Source organism: Lutra lutra, chromosome 15, assembly GCF_902655055.1.
Source record: "Lutra lutra chromosome 15, mLutLut1.2, whole genome shotgun sequence".
Taxonomy (NCBI): Eukaryota; Metazoa; Chordata; class Mammalia; order Carnivora; family Mustelidae; genus Lutra; species Lutra lutra.
The window spans coordinates 21650015-21675863 of record NC_062292.1 but is presented as its reverse complement, the minus strand read 5'-3'; the positions used below and the strand labels follow the sequence as shown (position 1 = coordinate 21675863).

The window sequence follows — 25849 nt, the reverse complement described above, 5'->3', positions numbered from 1 at the left end:
GGCTCCCTGCTGAGCAGAGAACCCGATGCGGGACCCTGAGACCATGACCTGAGCTGAAGGCAGAGGCTTAACCCACTGAGCCACCCAGGCGCCCCTTTTCATTGCCTTTTAAACTGCTTATACTTGCCAATGTATCTGAGGGTAGAAGTCTGTTTGTCTGTTCCAGCTGCATTACTTGCTAGGCAACCGTAGATCCCTGCGTCTCTGGGAACTGCATTTTTGATGAATAAGTTACCTTCTGAGGTCATCCTATACCTATGCATGAAAAGAGAAGAAAATTGAAAATACCCTAATAATAGTATGAAGAAATTATAGCATCTCCCTTATAAATATCTTCAAATATTTTAGACTTACATTTTTGGTGCTGATTATAGAAATTAGTCATGTTGTCACTATAGAAACAGAAATGTAGTCGTAGTAGTGGTTGTAATAATAGTAATAACACTAATAACAACAGATCCCAATGTATTCAGTACTTGCTCTGTGTCAGGAACTGCTCCAGAAGGCTTACAAAATATTTTAAATCCTCATAACAACCCAGTGAGTTAAATACTATTATTATCTCTGTTGTACAGATGAGCAAAGGGATTATGTAACTTGCCCAAAGACAGTAAGTAAATGGATGAAGTGGAATTTGCAACCAGGCAATCACACTCTGTGTCAATTGCTGCGCTAAGTGGTTCCTCAAAGTGCAAGCCTGAGAGATGCAATACCTCTTGTCACACAGCAAGTCAGTGGTGAGGCTAGGAATAGAATCTGGCTTACACCTAAGCCCTCGTTCTCCTCAAAACCCAGAACAGTGGAAATTCAATAGCTGGAAACATCCTTGTTTGTGTCCCACATGCTCATTACACTCTTGGCGCACGAGAGGATTCATTGTCTTTGGACGTCATCCAGTAGATGAAATCCATCTCAATGTAGAATGGCAAAAGTGGATAGGAATTACAAAGAACGTCTGCACACATTTTAATTAGAGATACTGCTCTGTCCTTTGCCTCTTCTTTCCCCTGTGAAATCCCAGGACCATATTTTTAATAGATTAGTGAAAACTCCACATTACTTTGCCCCACAGAAATTTCACTATCCTCATGTCCATGATTCAAGGTAAACCAAGTGTTATGGTATCATGTTTGCGACACAAAATGTTGTGAAGCTCTTAGGCCCAGCTATTAAATTCAAGACTGAAGAATATCAAACTCTGTCAATTCATCACTTATTATTTTATGGCCATTTCCTGGCCTATTTAGAAAATCGAAAGCTGTGGATTTGGGCAAAACTCGCTTAACCTTAGGGAGTTAGTCACAATACTTTTGTCCAACTTTTTGTTGGTTTTTCACCAACATTTCATTCAGTAAAAACAAAGAACATGATACAAACCCAGTACCTGTGTGAACCCATGATAAACATATCATTGATGGTCCAGGTGATCTTTGGTTTGGGATAACCTGTTGCAGAACACCTGATGGAGACCTCAGATCCTCCTGTGAATGACTGATTCTTGGGCATCACAGTGACTTTGGGTGGTTCTGCAAATAGAAAGATGTATAGTGAAATGGCAATTTACCTTGGTATTAGGAGCTTTCTGTGTTAGCAGACTTGCGGGCTTCTCACCACACCATTATTTTTATTTTATTTTGTACTTCCAAGAGTTCGTTTATAAGAAGTAACCACCAAGTCGCTGTAGGACTCGGGAGATTTCTTCTCCAAAGCTGACAGGAGTTGCAGACTCTGCTCTCTGGCTCCCTATGGCCCAGGTTGCATAAGACTGGGAGTCCTGGTCCCTCCAGAGCCCCTCCTTTCCCTGAGAACCTGAAGCAGGCTGTGGCTGGGACCCAGGAGCCTGCATCTACCCTGCAGGTTCAGAGTGGAGGGCCTTACTTCTGGCCATTTGCCCTGAGACCTTGCAGCTCAGGCTAACCCTGTCAGCCCATCTGAGCCCTGGCCTATTCCTACTTCCAGAACCTGGATGCATGAAAGTGGATGAGGCCCTTCCCTCAAGGATTGAGAAGGGTCTGGCTAACTCTCCTCCTTCAGGGTACTGAATCTGAGGCCAGTTCCAGAAGGGGACTGAATGAAAGCCAGGGTTGCTACAGGAGCAAGACACAGTGATATTTGGCAGCTAGGGCAGGGGAATGGGGAAAGGGAGTTCCTCTGTCCATTCTCTAGCCAGGTCCTGCCTCCCAGCCATCCAGCCCCCTAGTTCTGCTCTTCCCTGTGGCCTTGGTTACTAGACTGGCCTTGCCAGTGTTACAAGACACCTCCTAGGGTGTCTTGGACATGTGGAAGAAGGTGGTCCTTATAGCCTGGAGACATCAGTCATACTGAGGCCACTGGTGGGGATGGCATCCAGCATCTCCAAATTGAATGTTCCTGAAAGGAAGAACTCCCTTTTGGGGTCATAGAAAGAGAAGAATGTGGGGTACACCACAGAAATGATGGGCAGCGAGATGTGAATTGCCAGGTAAAAGGCATCTTTCTTGAAAGGTAGCAGGTCCCAGCTATCCTTCTGCATATCCTCAGGGTAGATCCACATTTTGAGGTTCTCCCTGACCATGTCCTGGCCCATGACAGACATCACAATCACAGTTTGTCTTGGAGCACTGCAAGTTGATAAAGATGTTGCTGAGACACATGATCAGGTCTACAGGCCCCGTGAAGAGAACTTCTGCTTTGTGATCTACACATAACACTTGCAGAGGGGCTCCAAGAGGCCCATCATGTTTAGGTCACTCTGGTGGTTAGAAATGATGACACAAGGATGGTTCACTTTCAGCTTCTGGTGGCCCTCTGTCTCAAAGTGAAGGCCCTATAAGTACTTGAAGACCTGGACAAACCACCTGATGATATTCATATTCTCCACCATCTGAATGCTGCAATAGGTCTTAGTGGAGACTGTGAAACAGAGCACTCAGTAAAAGGTGATGTAGAACTTGGCCATGCAGCTCAGTTGTATGAGCAGCAGCACGGTGGCCAGTCACAGCAAGAGCTCCATGGCCGGAGCAGCACTGGGACCACATACCTGCGGCAGCACCCTGGTAAACCCAACTGTGCTGGCCTTAATCCCCCTCCCTGGACTCTGGCCCAGAAAGAGCTCTTTAGATTACCTTTCTCAGGGATCTAGTCCAATCAGTACAGGGAAGGAACCAAACAAATTTTATTTATTTTTTTAGCATTTTATTTTTATTTATTTTTTATTTAAATTCAATTAATTACATATCATGTATCATTAGTTTCAGAAGTAGAGTTCAGTATTCATCAGTCTTATATAACACCCAGTGCTCATTACATCATGTGCACTCCTTAATGTCCATCACCCAGTTATCCCATCCCCCTACCACCATCCTCTTCAGCAACCCTCAGTCTATTTCCTATGATTAAGAGACTCTTACGGTTTGGGACGCCTGGGTGGCTCAGTTGGTTAAGCAGCTGCCTTCGGCTCAGGTCATGATCCCAGCGTCCTGGGATCGAGTCCCACATCGGGCTCCTTGCTCGTCAGGGAACCTGCTTCTCCCTCTGCCTCTGCCTGCCATTCTGTCTGCCTGTGCTCGCTCGCTCTCCCTCGCTCTCTCTGACAAATAAATAAATAAAATCTTTAAAAAAAAAAAAAAAAAAAAAAAAGAGAGAGACTCTTACGGTTTGCCTCCCTCTCTGATTTTGTCTTATTTTTCCGTCCCTTCCCCTATGTTCCTCTGTTTTGTTTTGTTTTTTAAAGATTTTATTTATTTGACAGAGAGATCACAAGTAGGCAGAGAGGCAGGCAGAGACAGGAAGGAAAGCAGGCTTCCTGCTGAGCAGAGAGCCCAATGTGGGGCTCGACCCCAGGAGCCTAAGACCATGACCTGATCCAAAGACAGAGGCTTAAACCACTGATTCACCCAGGCGCCCTGGCTTTTTTTCTTAAATTCCACATATGAGTGAGATCATATGATAATTGTCTTTCTCTGATTGATTTATTTTGCTTAGCATCATATTCTCTAGTTCTATCCACCTCGCTGCAAATGGCAAGATTTCATTTTTTGATGAGTGGGTAATATTCCATTGCACATATGTGTGTGTGTGTGTGTGTGTGTGTGTGTGTGTGTGTGTGTGTGTGTGTGCATGCGCACGTGCATACATCCAATATCTTTATCCATCGCTGGACATCTAGGCTCTTTCTATAGTTTGGCTATTGTGGACATTGCTGCTATAAGTGCAGGTACCCCTTCCAATCACTACATTTATATCTTTGGGGTAAATACCTAGTAGTGCAACTGCTAGGTCATAGGGTAGCTCTATTTTCAACTTTTTGAGGAACCTCTACACTGTCTTCCAGAGTGGCTTCAACAGCTTGCATTCCCACCAACACTGTAGGAGGGTTCCCCATTCTCCATATCCTCACCAACATCTGTCATTTCCTGACTTGCTAATTTTAGGCATTCTTACTGATATGAGGTGGTATCTCATTGTGGTTTTGATTTATATTTCCCTGATGTTGAGTGATATGGAGCATTTTTTCATGTGTCTGTTGGCCATTTGTATATCTTTGGAGAAATGTCTATTGATGTCTTCTGCCCATTTCTTGATTGGATTATTTGTCCTTTGGGCATTGAGTTTGATAAGTTCTTTATAGATTTTGGATACTAGCCCTTTATCTGATAAGACATTTGCAAATATCTTCTCCCATTCTGTCAGCTGTCTTTTGGTTTTGTTGACTGCTTCCTTTGTTGTGCAAAATCTTTTTGAGTCCCAGTAGTTCATTTTTGCCTTTGTTTTCCTTGCTTTGGAGACTTGTCTAGCAAGAAATTGCTGCATCCGAGATCACAGAGGTTCTGCCCGTGTTCTCCTCTAGGATTTTGATAGATTTCTGTCTCACATTTAGGCCTTTCATCCATTTTAAGACTATTTTGGTGTATGGTATAAGAAGATGGTCCAGTTTCATTCTTCTGCATGAGGCTGTCCAATTTTCCCAACACCATTTGTTGAATAGACTGTCTTTTTTCCATTGGACATTCTTTCCTGCTTTGTCAAGGATTAGTTGACCATGGAGTTGAGGGTCCATCTCTAGGTTCTCTATTCTGTTCCACTGATCTATGTATCTGTTTCTGTGCCAGTACCATACTGTTGATGATTACAGCTTTGTAAGAGAGTTGAAATCCAGAATTGTGATGCCACCAGCTTTGGTTTTCTTTGGATCCAAAGGAATTTTAAAGCAGGGGAAGTAACTCCTCTTTGAAAGTAAAATGAAGTTGATCCCAATGTCATATATCTGTTTTCCACCAGTTACCAGGTGACCCCTTCCTACTTTGCTCCCACCAACTGACCATTGGCTTCTGTCTGCTAAGCTGAAACTTTGGTATAACTCTGTTTTCCAGAAAAGTCTCTAGATAGGGCCTTGTGTGTCTTTCTACACAGTGAATACAGATTTGGACCCCAAACCTGTCCTGACTGCTGTCTGCTTTATTTGAACTGTTCTTTCTTTCTTTATTATTTTATAAGTTTGTTGAGGTAAAGACCATGTCTTTCATATTATTCCATATTCCATTACTTCCTACAGTACTTAATATCCCTTACATGTTATACAGTGACTTGTAAATAATAGAAACTTAATGCTGTTGATGGAATACAGTCCATTCCTAAACTGTAACTTGGCTCTAAGAATTTTTATGCCTGACACCACTCAAGGTCTTGCTATATTGATCATTTGTTTCAGCCCATGGATTCACAGGACAAAACTAAATGGGAAATATCAATTATTCAAAGTTCTTATTGCACGCATTCCACTTCTTAGGCAAAAAAAAAAAAAATAGACTTCTGAAAATGAAATAGTAAATCAGGAAGTTGCTGTCAAAAAGGATACAAAAATTCCCTGGAGTAACTGGAATGTTGATATATTTGATCTTATCAACTCCACATTTTACATCTAGATTACTAGAGAGTAGGACTTAATCTTCAAAGAAAGTATCATAATTTTCTTAGTATAAATATTCCCTACTCAAAAAGATAAATGAAAATAAATTCACTTCTACAGAGTTTGAAATAGATATTATAAGTATTAACATAAATAAATAAATTTAATAATACGGTTCTTACACAATTATGATGTTCCAGACTCAGTGCTAACCTGTAGCACTGATCATCAAGGATAAGCCAAACAGACATGGTGTCAACTTTCCATCTAACTGGGTTTTTAATATAAATGAAATCCAGAAATTCAGTTAGTTAGATCTATTTATATTTATAATAAATCTTTACTATGTTAGTCTCCAAAGTGTGACTTAATTTCACTAAGAAAAATTAGTCTGAGGAATCGTGATACATTTGAAGGAGATACAAGTGGTACTGCTGGACCAGACAGCTACACAATTGAACAAAACTAATTAGTGCCTAATTGCTAGCAGCTTACAATTACCTCCCCTTTTTTCCTGTTTATACTGTGTTTTTCAAATTATGATTGTCTTTGAAGTTAATGTTTAAAGGGTTTTTCCTGCCTGTGGACTTGGTTGATAGTCTCATTATTTCACAGATTCTTCTTGGTGAACATATGTCTACAGAAATGCAGGGGGTCAAGGGGAGACTGGCCATGGCCAACAAGTTCAAATTGTGATTGCATCTGGAGTCCATCAATTCTGAAATGCCAGAGGACTACACATGCTGTGGGAGTTGTGCAGATAATCTTCAGGGGATGAGGAAAAAAAGAACACTTTTTCTTTTTGGAATTTATTGAATATTCAGATTTATTCAGTCCCACTTTCCAAAAATAAAATGTTTTGTATGTCTAGCTCATTTTAACCCAGGATTGCTGCAAAGATTCAGCACTTCTTGGGATTTTTGTCTAACCATGGTGCCTTCCAATGATGTCTTACAGAATTGGCCTGGCATCTTGCCTAGCAAGAATTCAACTGGTAGGCTCTGTAGTTTATGTGTCAATGTAAAATAAATGTCAGTTACTCTAAACAGGATGCAGAGAGCTAAGAGGTCATTTCTCAAATAAAGCCTGGATATAGGGTGCTGCTCAGGGTCATGAAACCAGTCTGTGTGCATACACACAGATGGGATGAGATTATCACACAGAAGGTGAGAAATTTGCTATTGTTCTGGAAAGAATATTTCCACTGACAATATGAAAATCAGAAAGGACATGAACAAATATGGAAGCAAAATTAGATTTCTGCCAAATAACAGCTGAATAAAGATGGTCAGAATGATTCAGGCTTCACTTGATTTGGCTAAATAAGGATGCAATAGGCTTCACTACAGACCTCACTGTAATTATCTCAATGGTTAGAATTTTTAATTTCCTAGAAAAAAGCTCCTTTTGTTTTGATAAAGTGGTTTTAATGAAGCAGGAACAAGTTTAAAAACCTTAGTTCAACTCCCATCAAAATCTAGAGTCAAATTTCAGGATTTGGGAAGAAGTAATCCATTTTTAGTTGGTTTTAATCTCAATTCACCACCACGACCATCACCATTATTATCACCATCATCACCATTACCATCACCACCACAGTCATCAACCATCATCATCATCATAAATAACAACTTGGTTTTCATTAGCCAAAGCAATGGAAACATGGCACCCCATTAGTATTAACGTATTAATTCATTCTTTATCTTTTGATCATAACAAAAGCAAAATATGTGAGTGTTTATAATTTCTCACCAATGATTTAAAGAGTTACACATAGATTATGGTACTAAAAATAAATAAACACTCCTTTAAAACTTAAGGGTCTTAACACAGTATGAATGGTAAGGCTGGCAAAATGAATTTTAAGTGGCCATGAGAACAGCCATTGCTCTGTCTATAGAGACCGTAGAAGAGAAAATCTTGCTTAAATCTTGCAAATCTCCAATGTCATCTTCATACTCACAAGGCATACCTCCTGTTAGCGATCAATTGGGTCGGATCTGTTGCTATTATGCCTCTAGTAGGACATTCTCAAAAAGACTTAAAGGACTTTCTCTTCAAGATGATTTAATTATTAACAATAAATTGATCAGATAATGGCAATGCTTTGAATTACCTAAGCAACAATTTAAAATACTTTTTGGTCACTGGTATATTTAGAATACTTGGGCAAATTTCTTTGTGTTTTTAGCCTTTCACATAAACAAACATTTATTGAGTACCTATGATTTTTAGACACTTTATAACCACAAAGAACTCACAGAATGTTGTATACAAAACCAAATTATGTACAATTAGGGAGTAAATCTCTTTATGGTAGTCAGTTCTTGAAATAGAAGGGTGGATAAAATTATGGAGTGCCTGTTATATGCTAGGTATCTAACTTTAGGCCTATCATTTATTTCCCACAATAGTTCTGTGAAGTGTCACTGCCATTTTACAGAGAAAGCACTTAATAAGCCTTAAAGTGGTTAAATAATCCATAGTGTCTGGTCTATACCTTAATAGGGATGATAAATCACAGGTTTATTGCAGAGATTAGTTATATATGTATTATCTAGGCATTTACAAATGAAACTTGATCACAATTCTCGTACTTGCATATTTAAGATTATACATCCTCCTAATAAATAATACTAAATAAATCTTATTTGATTCTTCTGAAATTTGAGATTGTTTCTAGATACTCAAAATTTATTGGAAATTTCAATAAAAATAGATAAATTTAGCTTTTCCACATCTGATTTAAAAAACATGCTAATACCTATGTCACCTGGCACTTGTTAAAACGTAGTTGTGATGATGTAATGAGCATATGGTTATGATAATATCAATTTCATACTTAGTGAAGTAACTCTGGTCATTAGGAACTTAACTTCATCAATCATCTTGAAAAATATTTCCTTTTTTACTGCAGTACTCTCCCTGGTGACATGAACTAATTAGTGACAGATATCCACCCTTTCCTGACACCATAGAAAACAAATAATACTTCTAATGTTCATACAGACATAACATGGCAAAGAAAAGGAAACCTTGTCTGGCCCTTTGATTTCCATGTGGCAGCATGCAATTTGCAGAGGAAATGTCAGTTATACATGGAATATGCTAAAATATTTAACCAGGACATTCATATTCATCTTTGGCTTTAAAAGTCTTCCTCATAAAGCAGCAGGTAATAAAATCAACAGATTTGTTTCTTGTCTCCAGATAAACAGGAAGTTAGTGTGTTTTAAACAAAACTTTACCCTCATGCCGTGTAATAAATACCACCCCACTTATCCTAACTTCTATTCCTAAGCCCGGCCAGGACAAGAATTTGGAAATTTATCAGCCACTGTCACCTTAAAAATTGATACATTGCTTTAGGCTGTTTCAAAAAATGTTGTCAAACTCACCCATGATATAATTTTTAATCAGGGCAAACTAAACAATACTTAAAAAAAAAACTCTATAAATTTTTCATAAGTATCAGACTGTTATAAAACACGGCTTTAAATGTAAGCAGGAAGATGCTAGCAGGTGCTGCAGCTGGAAAAGAAAGTACTTATATAATGAAATCTTAAATTGTTGAGGCATCTGGGTGGCTAAATCAGTTAAGTATCCAACTCTGGATCTTGGCTTGGATCCTGGGATCAAGCCCCATGTCCAGCTCACCGCAAAGCATGATACCTGCTTAGGATTCTCTCTCTCCCTTGCTTTCTGCCCTTCCCCCACCCTGCTCACAGGCATACTCTCTCTTTTGCCCTCTCTCTCTCCTCAAAAAAATAAATAAATAAAATTGTTGATGTGACCCAAATAAGCCATTGAAGTTAACGCGGAAAAATGAAACATAAGGTTAGTGACCCAAATCTTCCCTCAAGTGTTACTCTTACTTTGAGGTCCATTCAGTAATTAAGGAACACACACCTATTGGGTACAATTGTGTTTTTCCCTTTGTGCAAGGCACTGTGGATAAAAAGGGGGGAGTCGAGAAGTACCCCAGCAATAATATTGGGGGAAAAAAAACTAGACACATAGAATTGATGGTGAATAAGTGCAAAACCTGTGTGCCATGAAAAAAGAAAAAGTGCTACAGAAACAAGAACAAAGAGACCAATCAATGTTCAGAAAAAAAGGTGATTTAGTCTGTGGCCAGACCACCCTGAACACACCTGATCTCATCTGATCTCAGAAGCTAAGCAGGTCAGGCCTTGTTAGTACTTGAATGGGAAAAAGAAGGTGGTTTAGGAGAGGAAATTCTCATCACAGGTAGGATTTTGATAGGAAACATTAAAGTCCAAACAGCTGTTTGAGCTAGGTCATTGAACCAGAATGAGAACAATAGAATCTGAATGTAGATGGGATGTCTCTGTGACCCAAGCAATGAGATGTGGCATTGGGTGAACCATGGAAAGAGGGAAATACCAGAGCAGAGGCTGGGCCAAAGTAGTAGAGAACAGGAATCCACTGAAAGTATAATGGACGTGGAGTCTGGCAGAGGAAACCTTCAGTGGCCACCAGAAAACCAGTTCTGGGGACTGAAGATGAGACAAGAGTAGTACCTAGCCATCCTTTGGAGAAAATCAATACCAAGAAAATTCAAACTCATACACAGACACTAAAAATTATCTGTCTAATACTGCTCTGACATTTTATGGCAGGAAATAGTAAATCTAAAAGTTCTTCTACTTTCAATTCATAAGTAGAGATGAAGCCTTAATATCGTGTTCAAATATTTAGTTACCCATATTAAAGACATAGGAATAAAGGAAAAGACATATGAATATCTGATTCCCTTAAATAGTATCCATATATTGAAAGGAAATATTTTTTTCATGATATAGTGTTTTATGAGGGAAAAAGGTTGAAGATTAAGTCTTAAAAGTATTATGGAGGAGTCAGTTTGTGACTCCTGAGGTTTGTAAATTTTATCCTGGGGTGATTAGGAAACAACATAAAGGCTCTGAATGTATGGACATTTAAAGCAATACTTAGGGAATATTCAACTGGTTATACTATGGATTAAAGTGAGGGAACAAAATTGAAAGGAAGGAAGTTCATAAAAAGATGATTTTAGGGGTGCCTGGGTGGCTCAGTGGGTTAAAGCCTCTGCCTTCGGCTCAGGTCATGATCCCAGGGTCCTGGGATCGAGCCCCGCGTCGGGCTCTCTGCTCCGCGGGGAGCCTCCTTCCTCCCCTCTCTCTCTGCTTGCCTCTCTGCCTGCTTGTGATCTCTCTCTCTCTCTGTCAAATTAAAATAAATAAATAAATAAAAATTTTTTTAAAAAGATGATTTTAATAGTTTAGGCATATGACATTTGAGATGGGTGAGGGTGTTACTACTGGAAATAAGAAAAGGAGAGATTTGAGAAACGGAAGAACTGAACTAACCATGCATAGGGAAAGTGGGAGGTACATAGACCTAAACATATCACTATACCTATGATTCCATCTGAACTCTAAATTTCACATTAGCTCATTCACACTGATCCCAATCAGCATTCCCAAGCATCCACTGATGCTAGTGTCAGCCCGTAGAAAATGTACCCCAATATGTTCATAAATAAAAAGGCTACTGGAAATTCAATTTTAGAAACTGATTCACTGTGTTTGTGTGATCCGGGGCAAGGAACACAAAGAGTGAAAGAGAGAAGGAGGTCAGGCATGATTCCTTAAAATAGATCCCAAGCACAGCAAAGGAAACAGTCAAAAAAACAAAGAGGCAACCCACAGAATGGGAGAAGATATTCGCAAATGACACTACAGACAAAGGGCTGATATCCAAGATCTTAAAGAACTCCTCAAACTCAACACACACAAAACAGATAATCATGTCAAAAAATGGGCAGAAGACATGAACAGACATTCTCCAAAGAAGACATACAAAACGTTAACAGACACATGAAAAAATGTTCATCATCATTCGCCATCAGGGAGATTCAAAGCAAAACCACATTGAGATACCACCTTACACCAGATAGAATGGCCAGAATTAACAAGACAGTAAACAATGTGTGTTGGAGAGGATGTGGAGAAAGGGGAACCCTCTTACACTGTTGGTGGGAATGCAAGTTGGTGCAGCCACTTTGGAAAACAGTGTGGGATTCCTTAAGAAATTAAAATGAGAGCTTCCCTATGACCCTGCAATTGCACTACTGGGTATTTACCCCAAAGATACTAATGTAGGGAAAAGAAGGGCCATCTGTACCCCAGTGTTCATAGCAGCAATGGCCACAGTCACCAAACTGTGGAAAGAACCAAGACGCCCTTCAGTGGATGAATGGATGAAGAAGATATGGTCCATATACACTATGGAGTATTATGCCTCCATCAGAAAGGATGAATACCCAACTTTTGTATCAACATGGATGGGACTGGAAGAGATTATGCTGAGTGAAATAAGTCAAGCAGAGAAAGTCAAGCGTCATCTGGTTTCACTTACTTGTGGAGCATTAGGAATAACATGGAGGACATGGGGAGATGGAGAGGTGAAGTGAGTTGGAGGAAATCGGGAGTGGAGACGAACCATGAGAGGCTGTGGACTCTGAGAAACAAACTGAGGGTTTTGGAGGGAAGAGGAGTGAGGGGTTGGGTGAGCCTGGTGCTGGGTATTGAGGAGGGCAAGTATTGCATGGAGCACTGGGTGTGGTGCATAAACAATTAATGTTGGAACACTGAAAAGAAATAAAATAAAATGGAAAAAAAAGTAATTTAAAAGAAAAGGAGATATGTAAGGAAAAAAAAAAATAGATCCCAAGTACGCTGACTCCTGGTCTAGTGCTTTCACTACCCCGGAAAGGAATTAGATTAACAGAATCAGGCAAAAAAAAAAAGATTTTTAGCTCAGTAAATTTCAGTGTTTAAAAGATATAGGTTTATAAAGCTTTAGAAACTTTTCTTAACCTCCCCCAAAAGGATATGTGTCTAAAAGTTACCTAGTGGAGCAACCAATTCCTAATTGTTGTTTAAAAAGGCATTGAATTACATTTTAGGGGAAAAAAAAAAAAAAGCTACTTCAGCATTGTCAATCGATCCCTGTGATGGAAGATTCCCAAGCTTCTAAATGTTCCTAGTGATAATTTCATCTAATGAGGAACTTAGACCTTGATGAGAAGATACTCCATTAAGTAGTTGGTATTAAGTTTCTTTTCTTTTTTTTACTTCAGTTCTTACAATAAAATCTAAGTAAATATCCTTGTTTGGGGGATAGTTAAAAACCTATATGCAGCCCAACCACTTAGTTGATTCATATTTTTGAAAACATAACAGATTTACAACTATTCCCAATACTTTTTTTTTTTTTCATTGTGGATAATAGGTTGAATGATCTGATATCAAGCAACGCTACATGAGAATTTGGGAAATAATTAGTCTTTAATTACCAAACCTAATTTCTATTGAATTGTACAGACTGTAACACATATTTTACAGGATCTCTGACTCTTCTAAATATCTGTGTTTATTGTAGAAAAAGCTGACTTCAAAAAGCTACATAATGACTATCATTGAGTCTGCTTAGAATTGTAATTAGTAGCCATGTTCTATCCCCAAAGACGTGTACCTAGTGATTTAGCTCAATCAGCGTATTTAAAACAAACCGACATTGTTTGAAAATACATGACTTCCTTTTCTGATTAGGGACGTAACTCCAGCTAGTTCTGCCGGTAACCAACTTTAAACATGAAGCTTGCACAAAGAGATTAAGAAAAGTTCACTAAGAATGATTTACAATAGACAGATGTGTTTGCTCATTTAACTTTTCCTTAATTTTCAATTAGTGGAAATGTTAATGGAATACATTTTAACATTTTTAAAGCTTTTCCATGCCTACTAGAAAGCTCACATGGAAATGGCCAGGGAGTCCTTCCAAAGAGCAAAGGATGAAAACTAAAAGCCAACCAATTAACCAAACAAAAACAACAAAAGCAGAGATCAGCTGCCTGGAGAGAGAGGCAAAGGCCACTGCAATCCCAAAAATTTGGAATCAAATGCATGTTTCCAAATGATATCGCATCAGTGGAAATTTGAAGAACTGGCTACAACTTTTCCAAAGCAGAATTATTCCTGAATGGCAATAATTCCAATGAATTATGATAGTGGTTAATCTACATGGCAGCTGCAATAAATTTCCTAAGACTTCTGCTCTCGGTATTTTGGCTTTTTTTTTCTCTATTGAAGACTGGAGTTGTGCTGTCCAATATGGTAGCCACTAGCCAAATGTCTATTTTTATTTTTACTACTTTTTTGTTTTGGGGTTTTTTGTTTTCTTTTGTTTTGTTTTGTTTTCAGAGAGGGAAGGGTAGGGGCAGAGAGAGAAAGAGAGAGAATCTTAAGCAGTCTCCACATGGAGATCATGCCCTAAGCCAAAATCAAGAGTTGAACACGTAACCGACTAAGCCACCTAGGCTCCCCTCCACATGTCTATTTAAATTAAAATTTAAATTGTCTAAAACTAGATCAAATTTCAAAACAAGTTCCTTTAGGAGCATTAGCCATATTTAAAGTGCTCAAATGCCACATACACATGGAACAGCACAGATATACAACACTTCTATCATTTTAGAAAGTTCTATTAGACAGCCCTGGACTAGACAGAAGGTCTGCTAAATCTGAGAGGTCATTTATTCATTGATTTACCAGTAGGTGGTGCATTAGCAATAAAACACTCAGGCAAGGACTAAATCTTGAGAGTTATATGCTGAATTTGTAAAAAAAAAATCCCACACTCACACACCAATATGCTTAGGAAATTCAGTTAACAAAAGAACGGCATTAATTTCAGTGATAGACAATGATAAATTTAAGTTAAATTCTGTTTCAGTGAAAAAATACCAATGGCAAATATGCATGAAGATATCCTAAAAATTTATAATTTTAATTTTCTCAATATAAGGTATAAGAATACGTAGCAAATGCTTGCTGCCTTGACATCCATTTGAGGTAACTCCTAGTGTAAAATTATATATACATTAACATTGTTTCCATACAATACTGTATTTTTCCTTTCCATAACAAAAACAAAAATTCATGAATTCAAGGAGCGTCTTTGGGTGGTTAGCCAAAACAGATTAACACAGTAAATAAAATTGATAAGAATGACAGAATTTTAAAAATCTTATTCTTGCTTAGAAAATCTTCAGCTAAATGATGACTGGCACTGGCTATTGCATTACCTTTTCTTTACTGGGCTCTCTTTATAACAATTTTCCAAAATTACAGAATTTCCAAATAAGAGAGGAAGGGCATTCTTATTTGACTTGGGGAAAAAAGGGGAGGGGGCACCAAATCATAATTAGCATCATTACTTCATGGCATATTAGAAAAATGCTATTAAAACCTTATAAATATATACATGTATCTTCTGATCCAGACACAACTATGGCAAGGCTATCTTTGACTATCCAAAGTTGTCTATGTACATTCAGACAATGTAATATTATTCAGGGTTAAAAAGAAATGAGTTATCAAGAGGTTTGGGTGGCTTAGTCAGTTAAACATCTGCCTTCAGCTCAGGTCATGATCCTGGGCTTCTGCGATCAAGCCCTGTGTCAAGTTCCCTACTCAGTGGGAATTCTGTGTCTCCCTCTGCCCTAATCCCTACTTGTGTTCTTTCTCTCTATCTCTCAAATAAATAAATAAAATCTTAAAAAAAAAAAAAAAAGGAAATGAGCTATCAAGCTATGAAAAAGACCTGGAGGAAGCTTAAATGCATTGCCCAGTCAAAGAAGCCAATCTCAAAAGGCTAGTTACCGTATGATTCCAATTATAAGACATTTCAGAAATGGCAAAACTATGGAGACAATAAGAAGATCAGTGGTTTTCTAAGGGTTGAGGGGATGAAAAAGAGAGATGAATGGGCATAGCGCAGAGGCTTTTTAGGGTAGTGCAAATAAAGACTCTGTATGATACTATAACAATGGATACATGCCATGATACATTAGTCCAGAACCACAGACTGTATAAAACCAAGAGCGAACCCTAATGTAAACTGTGGACTTTGGGTGATTATGATGTGTCGATGCAAGTTCATCAACTATAACAAGTGTATCACTCTGGTGTGGGATGTTGAGAATGGCAGAAGCTGCACATATGTAGGGACAGGGAGTATATAAGCAATCTCTGTAACTTCCTCGCAATTTTGCTGTGAACCTGAAACTATTCTCTAAAAAGTCCTTTTTTAAAAAGGGGTTGGGGCGCCTGGGTGGCTCAGTTGGTTAAGCGGCTGCTTTCGGTTCAGGTCATGATTCCAGGGTCCTGGGATTGAGCCCCGCAACGGGCTCCCTGCTCAGCAGAGAGCCTGCTTCTCTCTCTCCCTCTGCATGCCGCTCTTCTTACTTATGATCTTTCTCTATCTGTCAAATAAATAAATAAAATCTTTTAAAAAAAGATAAAAAAATAAAAAGGGGTTATGGGACTCAAAAAGGGGATAATTTCATAAAATATACAACTCTCACAAAATCAAAAGCACATAAAAGTGGATCTATATAGCACTTAAAAAAAAGATTTTATTTATTTATTTAACAGAGAGATACACAGTGAGAGAAGGAACACAAGTAGGGGGAGTGGAAGAGGGAGAAGCAAGCCTCCTGCCAAACAGAGACCAGGGACCAGGACCTGAGCCGAAGGCAGATGCCCAATGACTGAGCAACCCAGGCGCCCCTATACAGCACTTCTTGAAGGAAAGATTTATCTGGCAGTGAATTTATGTTGCTAGACAAATTCATTTGCTACCTTAGTTATCTTATCAGGGAAGCAATGCACAGTGTGACTAAAAGAACACTCGGCCTTCAAAGTCCAATCTGAGGTTCAGAACCTCCCATCCTTCCAGCTGTCACTTTCTGACTCCCATACTTGCCTTCCTTGACTTCATCATAGCCAAAACTCTGCAGACCCTTCTTATTTATTCCAGTCTGCTAGACCATGCCTTTAATCTTCTCTTCTTTCCTTATCCAGCCTAAACCCTACAGAGTATCACTGTAACCACTATTTCCCCCTTGGGTACCTTGGTCTTGTTGTGGTTTTTTGTATGTTTTTGTTTTTGTTTTTTGCTGAGGCAACATCACAAAACCACAAACCTAAATGATTCTTCTACTTGTCTAAGAAGAGGATACTGAACATGACAAGAAAAAGAAAATCACACCATCCTGGGGACAGATGTCTCTACCTAGGTAGACCCTCTACTCTCAATAAGCCCACATTGTAGTGTCCTCATTCTTTGGTGGCTTTACCCATATTATTTTTTTCCATCTAGAAAGGCTTTCCTGATTGCCACCTGGGGAATGTTGATTTATATTCCACCAGATAACTCAGGCACCATCTCCTGTCTGAAGCCCTTCTCAACATCTACTCATCACTGAGACAGATTAAAAGCTCCTGGGTATAGTACCCTGGTGAACTTATCACTCTATGTTACATATATCTACTCACTTAATTTAGTTATTTCCTTTCTGATATTGTAAACTTACAGAGGGGAAAGATGCTATTTTATCCTCATTTATATCCTCAGCAAGGAGCACAATATCTGACATTTAAAGTTTTGGTGAATACATGAATGAATGAATAAAAAAGTGTAAACAAATGAGCAAACCAGCCCAGACCCTTGGTAGACCTCTGTTTTTAGTCAAGGCACTTCACGTGTTTCCGTATTTGTTTCATTATTATGGGGAAAAGTATACCTGTGACTTGGTAGTATTATATGCATAGTGCTATAGGATGTACCAGAAAAGAAGATTCAGACATCATGATGTTTACCCATCAGTTCTGCACTCTAAACCAAATGCTCATAACCTCTATCTTTGTGCAGACAAAGCAGTAAGTACTAAGAGCTAATTCAACTTTTATTCATAATAATCAAATATCACAGCCGTTTCTTCACACCTGAAAAATAGCAAGTTACTATGTTTTCCCTGTATTACAAAATCTAATCTGTAGAACAGAACTTATTTTTTAATTAGATAGTTAACTTATAAAATAACAAACATTAATCAATGTTCAGGGGGAATTTAAATCAAATAATTTCTTCGTATGTGTTATTACATAAATACGTTTCAGACTTGGCCAAAGTGACCCCATGTAAACATTCTTCTTCTCATTCAGACTTCCCACAGATAGGCACACGTGCGATACTATGTGCTAACTATAACGTCAGGCACTAAAGACTCAAAACTGAAGAAAGCTGGGTCTTGCCTTCATGGAGCTTATGGTCTAGTCATCTCACATTCTCTCTGTGTGCTTGTTTTGGGGCATATTTATAGTTCTCTCTCACCTCCAGACTGCTCTTTGGCAGCTACTCTACCAGAATTTAGGGCAAAGGATTTACCAAACTGTTGTGACCTACCTGGTCTACTCTATAAAAGCACCAGAGAAGGAAGGAGTAGGGAGGAATAAGGAATTAAAATTAAGCACTGATTTCTCTAAGTCATTGTTATACACAGTGCTGAAATTTCCAGAGATTTTTAACCCTTGCCACAGAAACCTGCAGACATTTGTAACTTTCCTATTAAAAAAAAAAAAAAAAATCAGTACTCTCACTTTTCTATCCATACCCAAGAACCCTTTAATCTTTTTATACTTGTACCTGAATCCTGCTAATAGCATGCATAGGCATTTCTGTATGCAGTGCAGAACAATGGAAAGACACAGCTCAAATCTGGGCTTTGTCACTTGTTGGCTTAGTAACCTAGGGCAAGCCAGTAGGGGTCACATAACCCCATTATAAGTCAAAGGGGATCTATATATTTTATTGAGTAAAATTGGATTGTGTTATAACAGAAGTTTGCCCCTAACCATGGAGTCATTAGAATACATTCATTAGATTAAGTAAACACTAAACTTTTCTCTTCATAAAGTTTACAGTCATCACAGGAAGAACTAGGAAAGCAAATATGTCAATGGAAAACTGTATATTCCTTGGATGTCACTGCAGTGAATACTTGATGCAAACTTCAATGGACTATTTTTTTGTCAAATCTAAAAGCCTCCAACGCACTCCTTATTAAATCCATAGTAGAGAAGGCAACAAAAGGCAGTATTTTAACAAAGCATTTTATTCATTTGTGCTGATTCATACTCGGACATCAAACACCAAGATAATGAATACAATTAACTTTTGACAGCCAGTAATGATTTGACAGCTTTCATTTTAAGCATATGGTTTCATCTCATCTAAATGAAATCCACAAAGATGGCACTAGTATACAAAACAGACATATACATATTTTAGGTCAACTTCCAAAAACAAAAAGCTTGACTAGCAAGACTCCAATGTATCAAAATGTTCAGGAAAAGAGATGAACTAATAAAAAGCAGTTTTCATTATTCCAACATAGATGTGGACTTCTATAAATCACAATTTATTCATTTGAAAATCTTGCAAGGGGAAAAACTGAAGAGATTGTTACAGCTCTTTGGACTATTCAGAATAGGAAACCTAATGTGATTAATAACTGAAATTCTGCGTTCATTTTGCTTGACTGCATTTTGCCTCAGAAAGGATTATTTTATTTTCGAGAGAGAGAGAGTGTGTGTACTTGCACACAAGGGGAAGGAGGGGCAGATGGAGAGGGAGAGAGACAGGCTCCACACTCAGCACAGTGCCCGAAGTGGGGCTTGATCTCACAATACTGAGATCATGATCTGAGCCAAAATCAAGAGTCAGATAGATGCTTAACCGACTGAGCCACCCATACCCCTGCTTCAGAAAGGATTTAAAACAGCTTATTGTGTAACACAGTCCTATAAAATTCCAGACCCTTAAGCTTTCAAATATGAATTTGCATACTGATAAAAGTTCTAACTTGACACTTTGAAAGGCATTATTTCTTAATTTATTTTAATTATTCTTTATTTTTATACTCTTATTAACTTTCTTAATTATATCTTAATTATTTTAAATATAAAAGTGGTAAAGAAAATTTATGGAAAATTTAGCAAAGAAAGAAAATACATTACCCATATGTAGTTCAATCCCCCAATAAAAGTAATGTGGGTACTCCCCCAAATTTTTAAATCCTATTTACACCAAGTTTTAAAATATTATATTCCTATTAAATACTTTTTTTCTTAAGTACAGAAAAACATAAGTAAGAAGGTCATTTACAATTCCACTGACTCCAAAGAAGCAGTGGTCAGTCTCATATTCACATTTTTGTCTCTATCAATCAATTGGGTTTTTCCACCCTTCCTGGCTTAACTGTGGGTGGCTTCGATTTGTTTGTTTATACGTATGACGAGCCAGACTTCTGAGTCTTGAAGGAATCCCCTTTCAGAAGAATTTCCTGTGTCTAATTATTCCATTATCTTTACAGTGAGGAACTGTCATAATGAAAGAAGCATATCAACCCATTCACATTCTCTCATGCTCATTATGTGACTAATTCAAACAGCCATCATTTCTAGGATCCGTGTTTTTTCTCAAGGCTCTTCTGGTAAATTGATAATGAGTCTAATGTCACTAAGGGAAATAAGAGTGATGGAAAAGGGCCACTAGAACACTTGCTTCGGCTACTGCTGTACTCAAAATTTCATGATACTGCCAGAATTGAAGTCGTTTAAGTGCCCATGGTCCAAGCAAGATTTAAAGTCCCCCTGGGAGCATTGGAGCAGCTGATTCTAGGACAGGGAAAGGAATGATCTGATTTCATCTATCTTTCTGCTTCCCACTAAGATAAAGAATTTTTTCCCAAATCAGAGGACACGTTCAGATCCTAAGAAGCAAAATAATGACAAATACTCATTGCAATTGTGTTCTAGACTTTAGTGTATCTGAGAAGTCTGACACTGGTCTGATTTTATTGCTCACTTTACAAGATATTGGTTTAGTCTGAATATAAGCTTGTGGAGTTTTTTTTCCCCTTATACTAATAATTTGAAATTTCAGCTAGGATGTGTCTAGATGAAGTTCTCTCTTCATTGACCTTGGTTGATTTGCTCACCCTGGACAATTTTTGTCTTCCTCTCTAGGATAATTCTCTTCAACTATATCTTTTCCTATCTTTGGTTTCACTTGTCTTTGTTATATATATATATATATATATATATGCCATGTACTTAGAAATCTTGAAGTTCCAAGTTCCAGTCTCTGGCTTTTATCTCTGCTTAATAAAAACAAACATATTATTCACTCTTAGCTCTTTTCCTCAATGTTCTGAAAGAACTTCTCAAATTTGTGAACCATGTCCATTATTTTACTTTCATGGAATATAAACTCTGCTTTTTAGTTCCTCTAATTCCAATTTGCATTATATTATTGTGCTTTAACACCAAAGCCTTTCTTATTCCATCACAATGATAGTTGTCCTATCACCTCAGCCGTTTCTCCTTTATCAATATACACTTTTGCTCAAAGGAGGATAGGTCTTTAGAAAGACATTGGTGACACTAAACATTTTTTCCCCCAGTCTTTTGAATAAACTGCCTTGAGAAGCATCCACTTCTTCTAAGGCTATCTCTCCTTGTTTTGCTCCATATCTTTTTCTTAGGTCCACTGCTTTATTATTTTTTTTCCTGTTTTGTTTTATGTTGATAATTTTCTGTTTATTCACCCTCAAATTAGGTGACATCAAATCCAGACCCAGTGTCTGTCAACAAAGTGTTCGGTCTGACCTAGCTTGATTATTTGCCTACTTCTGTTCTAGTTGAACTGCCTTTGCAGTTCTGCAGTTGAGTTAGTCTGACGTGCATAGCTTTTTGCACAGTTCTCATTTGTTCTTCTCTCTGCGACTATGATGTGCCCCTCTGCTACCATCTCTCTCTAAAATCCCTAGTTGACAGCCCTATCAATGTTTCCCCTGTTTCCAAATATTTTCATTTAGAGAGAAACATATATCCAGGTTACAGTTCTCTACGTGGGTCCAGCTTTCTGTCTACTTTTTTTTTCTCTCTGTGTATTTGCATTTTATTTTATTTTTTTATTTTTAAATATTTTATTTATTTATTTGACAGACAGAGATCACAAGTAGGCAGAAAGGCAGGCAGAGAGAGGGGGAAGCAGTCTCCCTGCCGAGCAGAGGGCCCAATGCTGGGGCTCGATCCCAGGACCCTGGGATCATGACCTGAGCCGAAGGCAGAGGCTTTAACCCACTGAGCCACCCAGGCGCCCCTGCATTTTATTTTTTATTATTATGTTCGGTTAGCCTGTCTACTTCCTGTCCTACATTTTCATTCTGCTTGGTTATCACTACTAATATGTGTGAGGAGATGGCATTATGGCTTCTTAAAGGTAATATTTTCTTTTTGGAGCAAAGTATGAAACAGAAGGACAGAGATATATCTTCCCAGCTTTTATGGGAACATAAAAAAGGTGGATCATTGATTGAGATTTTCATTCCACTGACCTTAAAATATGAACATTACATATGTGTATTTACATCATATATACATATGTATATAAATAAATAAAAACCTTTATATACAATAGCTATAAAATTCCTCCTAAAATTTTTGCCACTATCCACTGCCACTGGGTTTTAGTATTCTTCAGTATTTGTCTTTTTGAGGTCTTTATTGATATTTTACTTTTAGACAGGAAGAGGTCGCAGCAGCTACAGTCATGCTATTTTAAAACAGAAAATTCTTGCTAATTATATTTTAAAACGACTACCTAAACTTTGTAAAGTATGTATGTTTAACTCTTTAAATTGTTCCAGATAGCAGTAGTTTCCAAACAAACATGTGGAAGTAAAGAAATGTAAATGAGGCTATGAATTAAGCTACTGATTCCCATATAAGCAAGAAATTTATTCTTAAAGTATGTATTCAATGCAAGTAATTATTTTACCTTCATGTTTTCTGAAACTGTTTTCTATTCCTGCTTTTAAAAACATTTCACTGCATATAAGTGAAATTAATTTATAATTTTAGATCCAATGTCCAATAGTTGACAAGCATCTTTAATTCTCATAAATTACAGCCCTAGGTAAAGTAATTTATTTCACCAACTATCCATAGCTTTGCAATGGTACCTTCAATAGTAAAATAATGCATTCGGATGGCTACAATTAGCTAGAGCTCTTTTTTATTAGACAAGTGTCATTAATAGTAGACTATAGTTTTGTTAGATTTTTAAAATATCATTTTTTGTCACATTCTATCCTTCAAATGCAAGACAGCTAGGCAGGCCATAAAATAACACCTCTAAATAGGTTTATACCACTAGAGATTATACAGACTAGCCAGTAATCAGGTAATGTTGTATGTCTTTCATATTTATGTTTTGTGTATTATATCTTTCTGTAAATATCTTACCTCAGCACTTATTTAAGTCACTGGATAATAACAACTATTTTGCCAGAAAGAAAAGAGTCAAGGGCTTCTTTTAAAGACACACCTTTCTAAATCATAGGGTTCATTCTGTAAAATAGATTCAAATGTTATTTCAGAAAACCTTATCCATGAAACTATCTAAGAGGTCTTTTATAAATGCAGATTCTCAGGTCCAGACACCAGGCCTACAGAATCAGAATCTCTAGACATGAGGTTAGAAATCTGCTTTTTAATAAGTTCCTTGGATAATTCTTTATCAATGAAAGTTTGAGAGTTTGAGAATTACTGCTCTAATTCATTAAATTGAATACAAATGCACTGAAAGTTAACCTGGGGAAACTAGGAAGGCTTTTACAATTCCATTCTATGGGACTTCAAGTAAAGAACCAAGATCAAATTTCAGAAGTCCATTAGCATTTTATTCTATCTGTAAAAACGGTCTCAAAGTTCTGGTAACTCAAGTTACCACTTGGATAGACTCTAATTATCTAAGCAGTTTACCATGTGGAAATGCAGTGAGCCATTTACAAAAGCAATGTTTCCCTAGAGGATTCACCAGATCGACCAACAAAAGACACACATTCGGACTGCAGAACATATCTCAACTACCGGTGAGAAAACCAGAATCATTTTGTTAATTCTCATGGTAGTTTCACCTTTCTGCCATTAATAACGATCTCAGGGCTAGCCTTGAGATGCATTATCATTATCATTCTGTTAGATAACTTTGTTAAAAAATCATCTGAGAGTTACTTCAGGCATGTTATAAAGTTGTTCCTAATACCATAACCAAATAGCCAGACACAATCCTGAAGCAATCAGGATCCCGCATCAAGGATTTGAAATGAAATATTCTGTTGAAGCAGCAACTGAATCTTTCAGCTTAAGAGTGTAAAACTACCAAGAGTAACTGATTCATTACATTAAGGCTCTCAGCTGGTCTACAGACATTTAGAAGCCAAATGTGATTCTATTCAAAGAGATACTTTGGAACAGTTCCTGATCTTCATTTAATCCTCCTGGAGAATATATATATTTGTAGCCAGTAAACCACATTGTTAACACAGTTTTCAGCTACCTCGACATTTAGTCTGTAAAGACATGATTAAAGACTGGCTTACCATTAGTTTATTGTCAGTACACACTTTTGTATATAAGATAAATAAGATAAAACAACCTTGGTAAAATTTAATAAAATTTCACAAAGATGAGAAAAATCTTAAACTTTAGTTAAAAAATTAAAAGGAGGGGGCGCCTGGGTGACTTAGTGGGTTAAGCGTTCCACTCTTGATTTTGGCTCAGGTCGTGATCTCAGGGTGGTAAAATTATGCCTTCCACTGAAATCCGCACTCAGCGAGGAGTCTGTTTGAGATTCTCTCCCCCTCTGCCCCTACCCCCATTTTCTAAAATAAATAAACAAAATCTTGAAACAGAAAAAATAAGTAAAAGTAAATTAGTTACATCGGAAATAATGTAATACTCAAATTGGGAAGGATTTTTTTTAACCAATTATTAAAACAATTAGAATTTTTTTAAAAAATCCACAAGACAGACTGAAGAATTTAAAACTATTAAATCATCCAGAGACAATTTTTATTTATAGTCTCAAAATAAAAGTCTCTTAAAGGGACTAGCTGTGTTTATCTTAAAAAGTCACCTATTTCTGGGGCGCTTGCATGGCTCAGTGGGTTAAAGCCTCTGCCTTCGGCTCAGGTCATGATCCCAGGGTCCTGGGATCGAGCCCCAGCATTGGGCTCTCTGCTCAGCAGGAAGTCTGCTTCCTCCTCTCACTCTCTCTGCCTGCCTCTCTGCCTACTTGTGATCTCTGTCTGTCAAATAAATAAATAAAATCTTTAAAAAAAAGTCACCTATTTCTTAGTGATGTTTTAGTTTCCAATTTAGCCAGCTTTAGACTATTTAAGATCCATAAGGCCTCCATCATTCAAAACAGTAGTTGTTTGGGTAGAAGCTATCATCCTCAGGTAGCCAACTTAAGGGAATCAAGTTCAAAGAAAGAGGAGGAAGACACCATAATTCTGAAGTTACCATATGCACATACCTTGCACTGTGAGGAAAACGGAAGCGGCTGACGATCCTCCTTCATTGGAAACCACACAGAGATACTCCCCAGCGTCGCTGAACTTCACACTCCGTAGCTCCAAGGAGAGGTTAGCCAAGATCCTCATTCTCGCTGGGTCTGCCTGTCGGGCATCTCTGTCATTCCTCTGCCAGGTTAGATTGTAATCCACTGCACTGAGGACGAGACAGGTCAGAACTGCTCTTTCTCCAGGAGGGACTGTAACATTATCAGGCACTTGGATGACTGGAGGGGGCTCTGTGTGAAATGAAAACATTCAAATCAAGAGACCTAACAACCATTTTGCTCACTTATAGATGTGGTTTAAAAATTTAATGAGTACATATTGAATATCTTATAGAGAAGATGCAGTACAAGAGAATGTATTCATTACTACATATGTCTATGACCTGAAGAAAATTATCATTTAATCAAAAGATTCTTAAAAAGTAGTGCATGTTCATCAGGGAAATACAAATCAAAACCACAATGAGATATCACCTCACACCAGTCAGAATGGCTAAAATTAACAAGTCAGGAAATGACAGATGCTGGCGAGGATGCGGAGAAAGGGGAACCCGCCTACACTGTTGGTGGGAATGCAAGCTGGTGCAACCACTCTGGAAAACAGCATGGAGGTTC

At 37.9% G+C, this 25849-nt stretch overlaps 1 protein-coding gene across 3 annotated transcripts in view; it reads right to left on the bottom strand.

The window, feature by feature from the left end:
- HMCN1 (hemicentin 1) overlaps positions 1-25849 on the bottom strand; it is a 477402-nt gene that overhangs the window by 240775 nt on the left and 210778 nt on the right. For all 3 annotated transcript variants that reach the window (XR_007123082.1, XM_047705087.1, XM_047705088.1), the window contains exons 11-13: positions 25190-25465; positions 1385-1526; positions 128-255 (exon numbers count right to left, since the gene is read on the bottom strand). Coding sequence is in view for 2 of the 3 variants with exons in the window: in XM_047705087.1 (XP_047561043.1) it covers positions 128-255; positions 1385-1526; positions 25190-25465 (546 nt within the window). In the remaining variant the exon portion in view is untranslated. The remainder of the gene's footprint in view (positions 1-127; positions 256-1384; positions 1527-25189; positions 25466-25849) is intronic.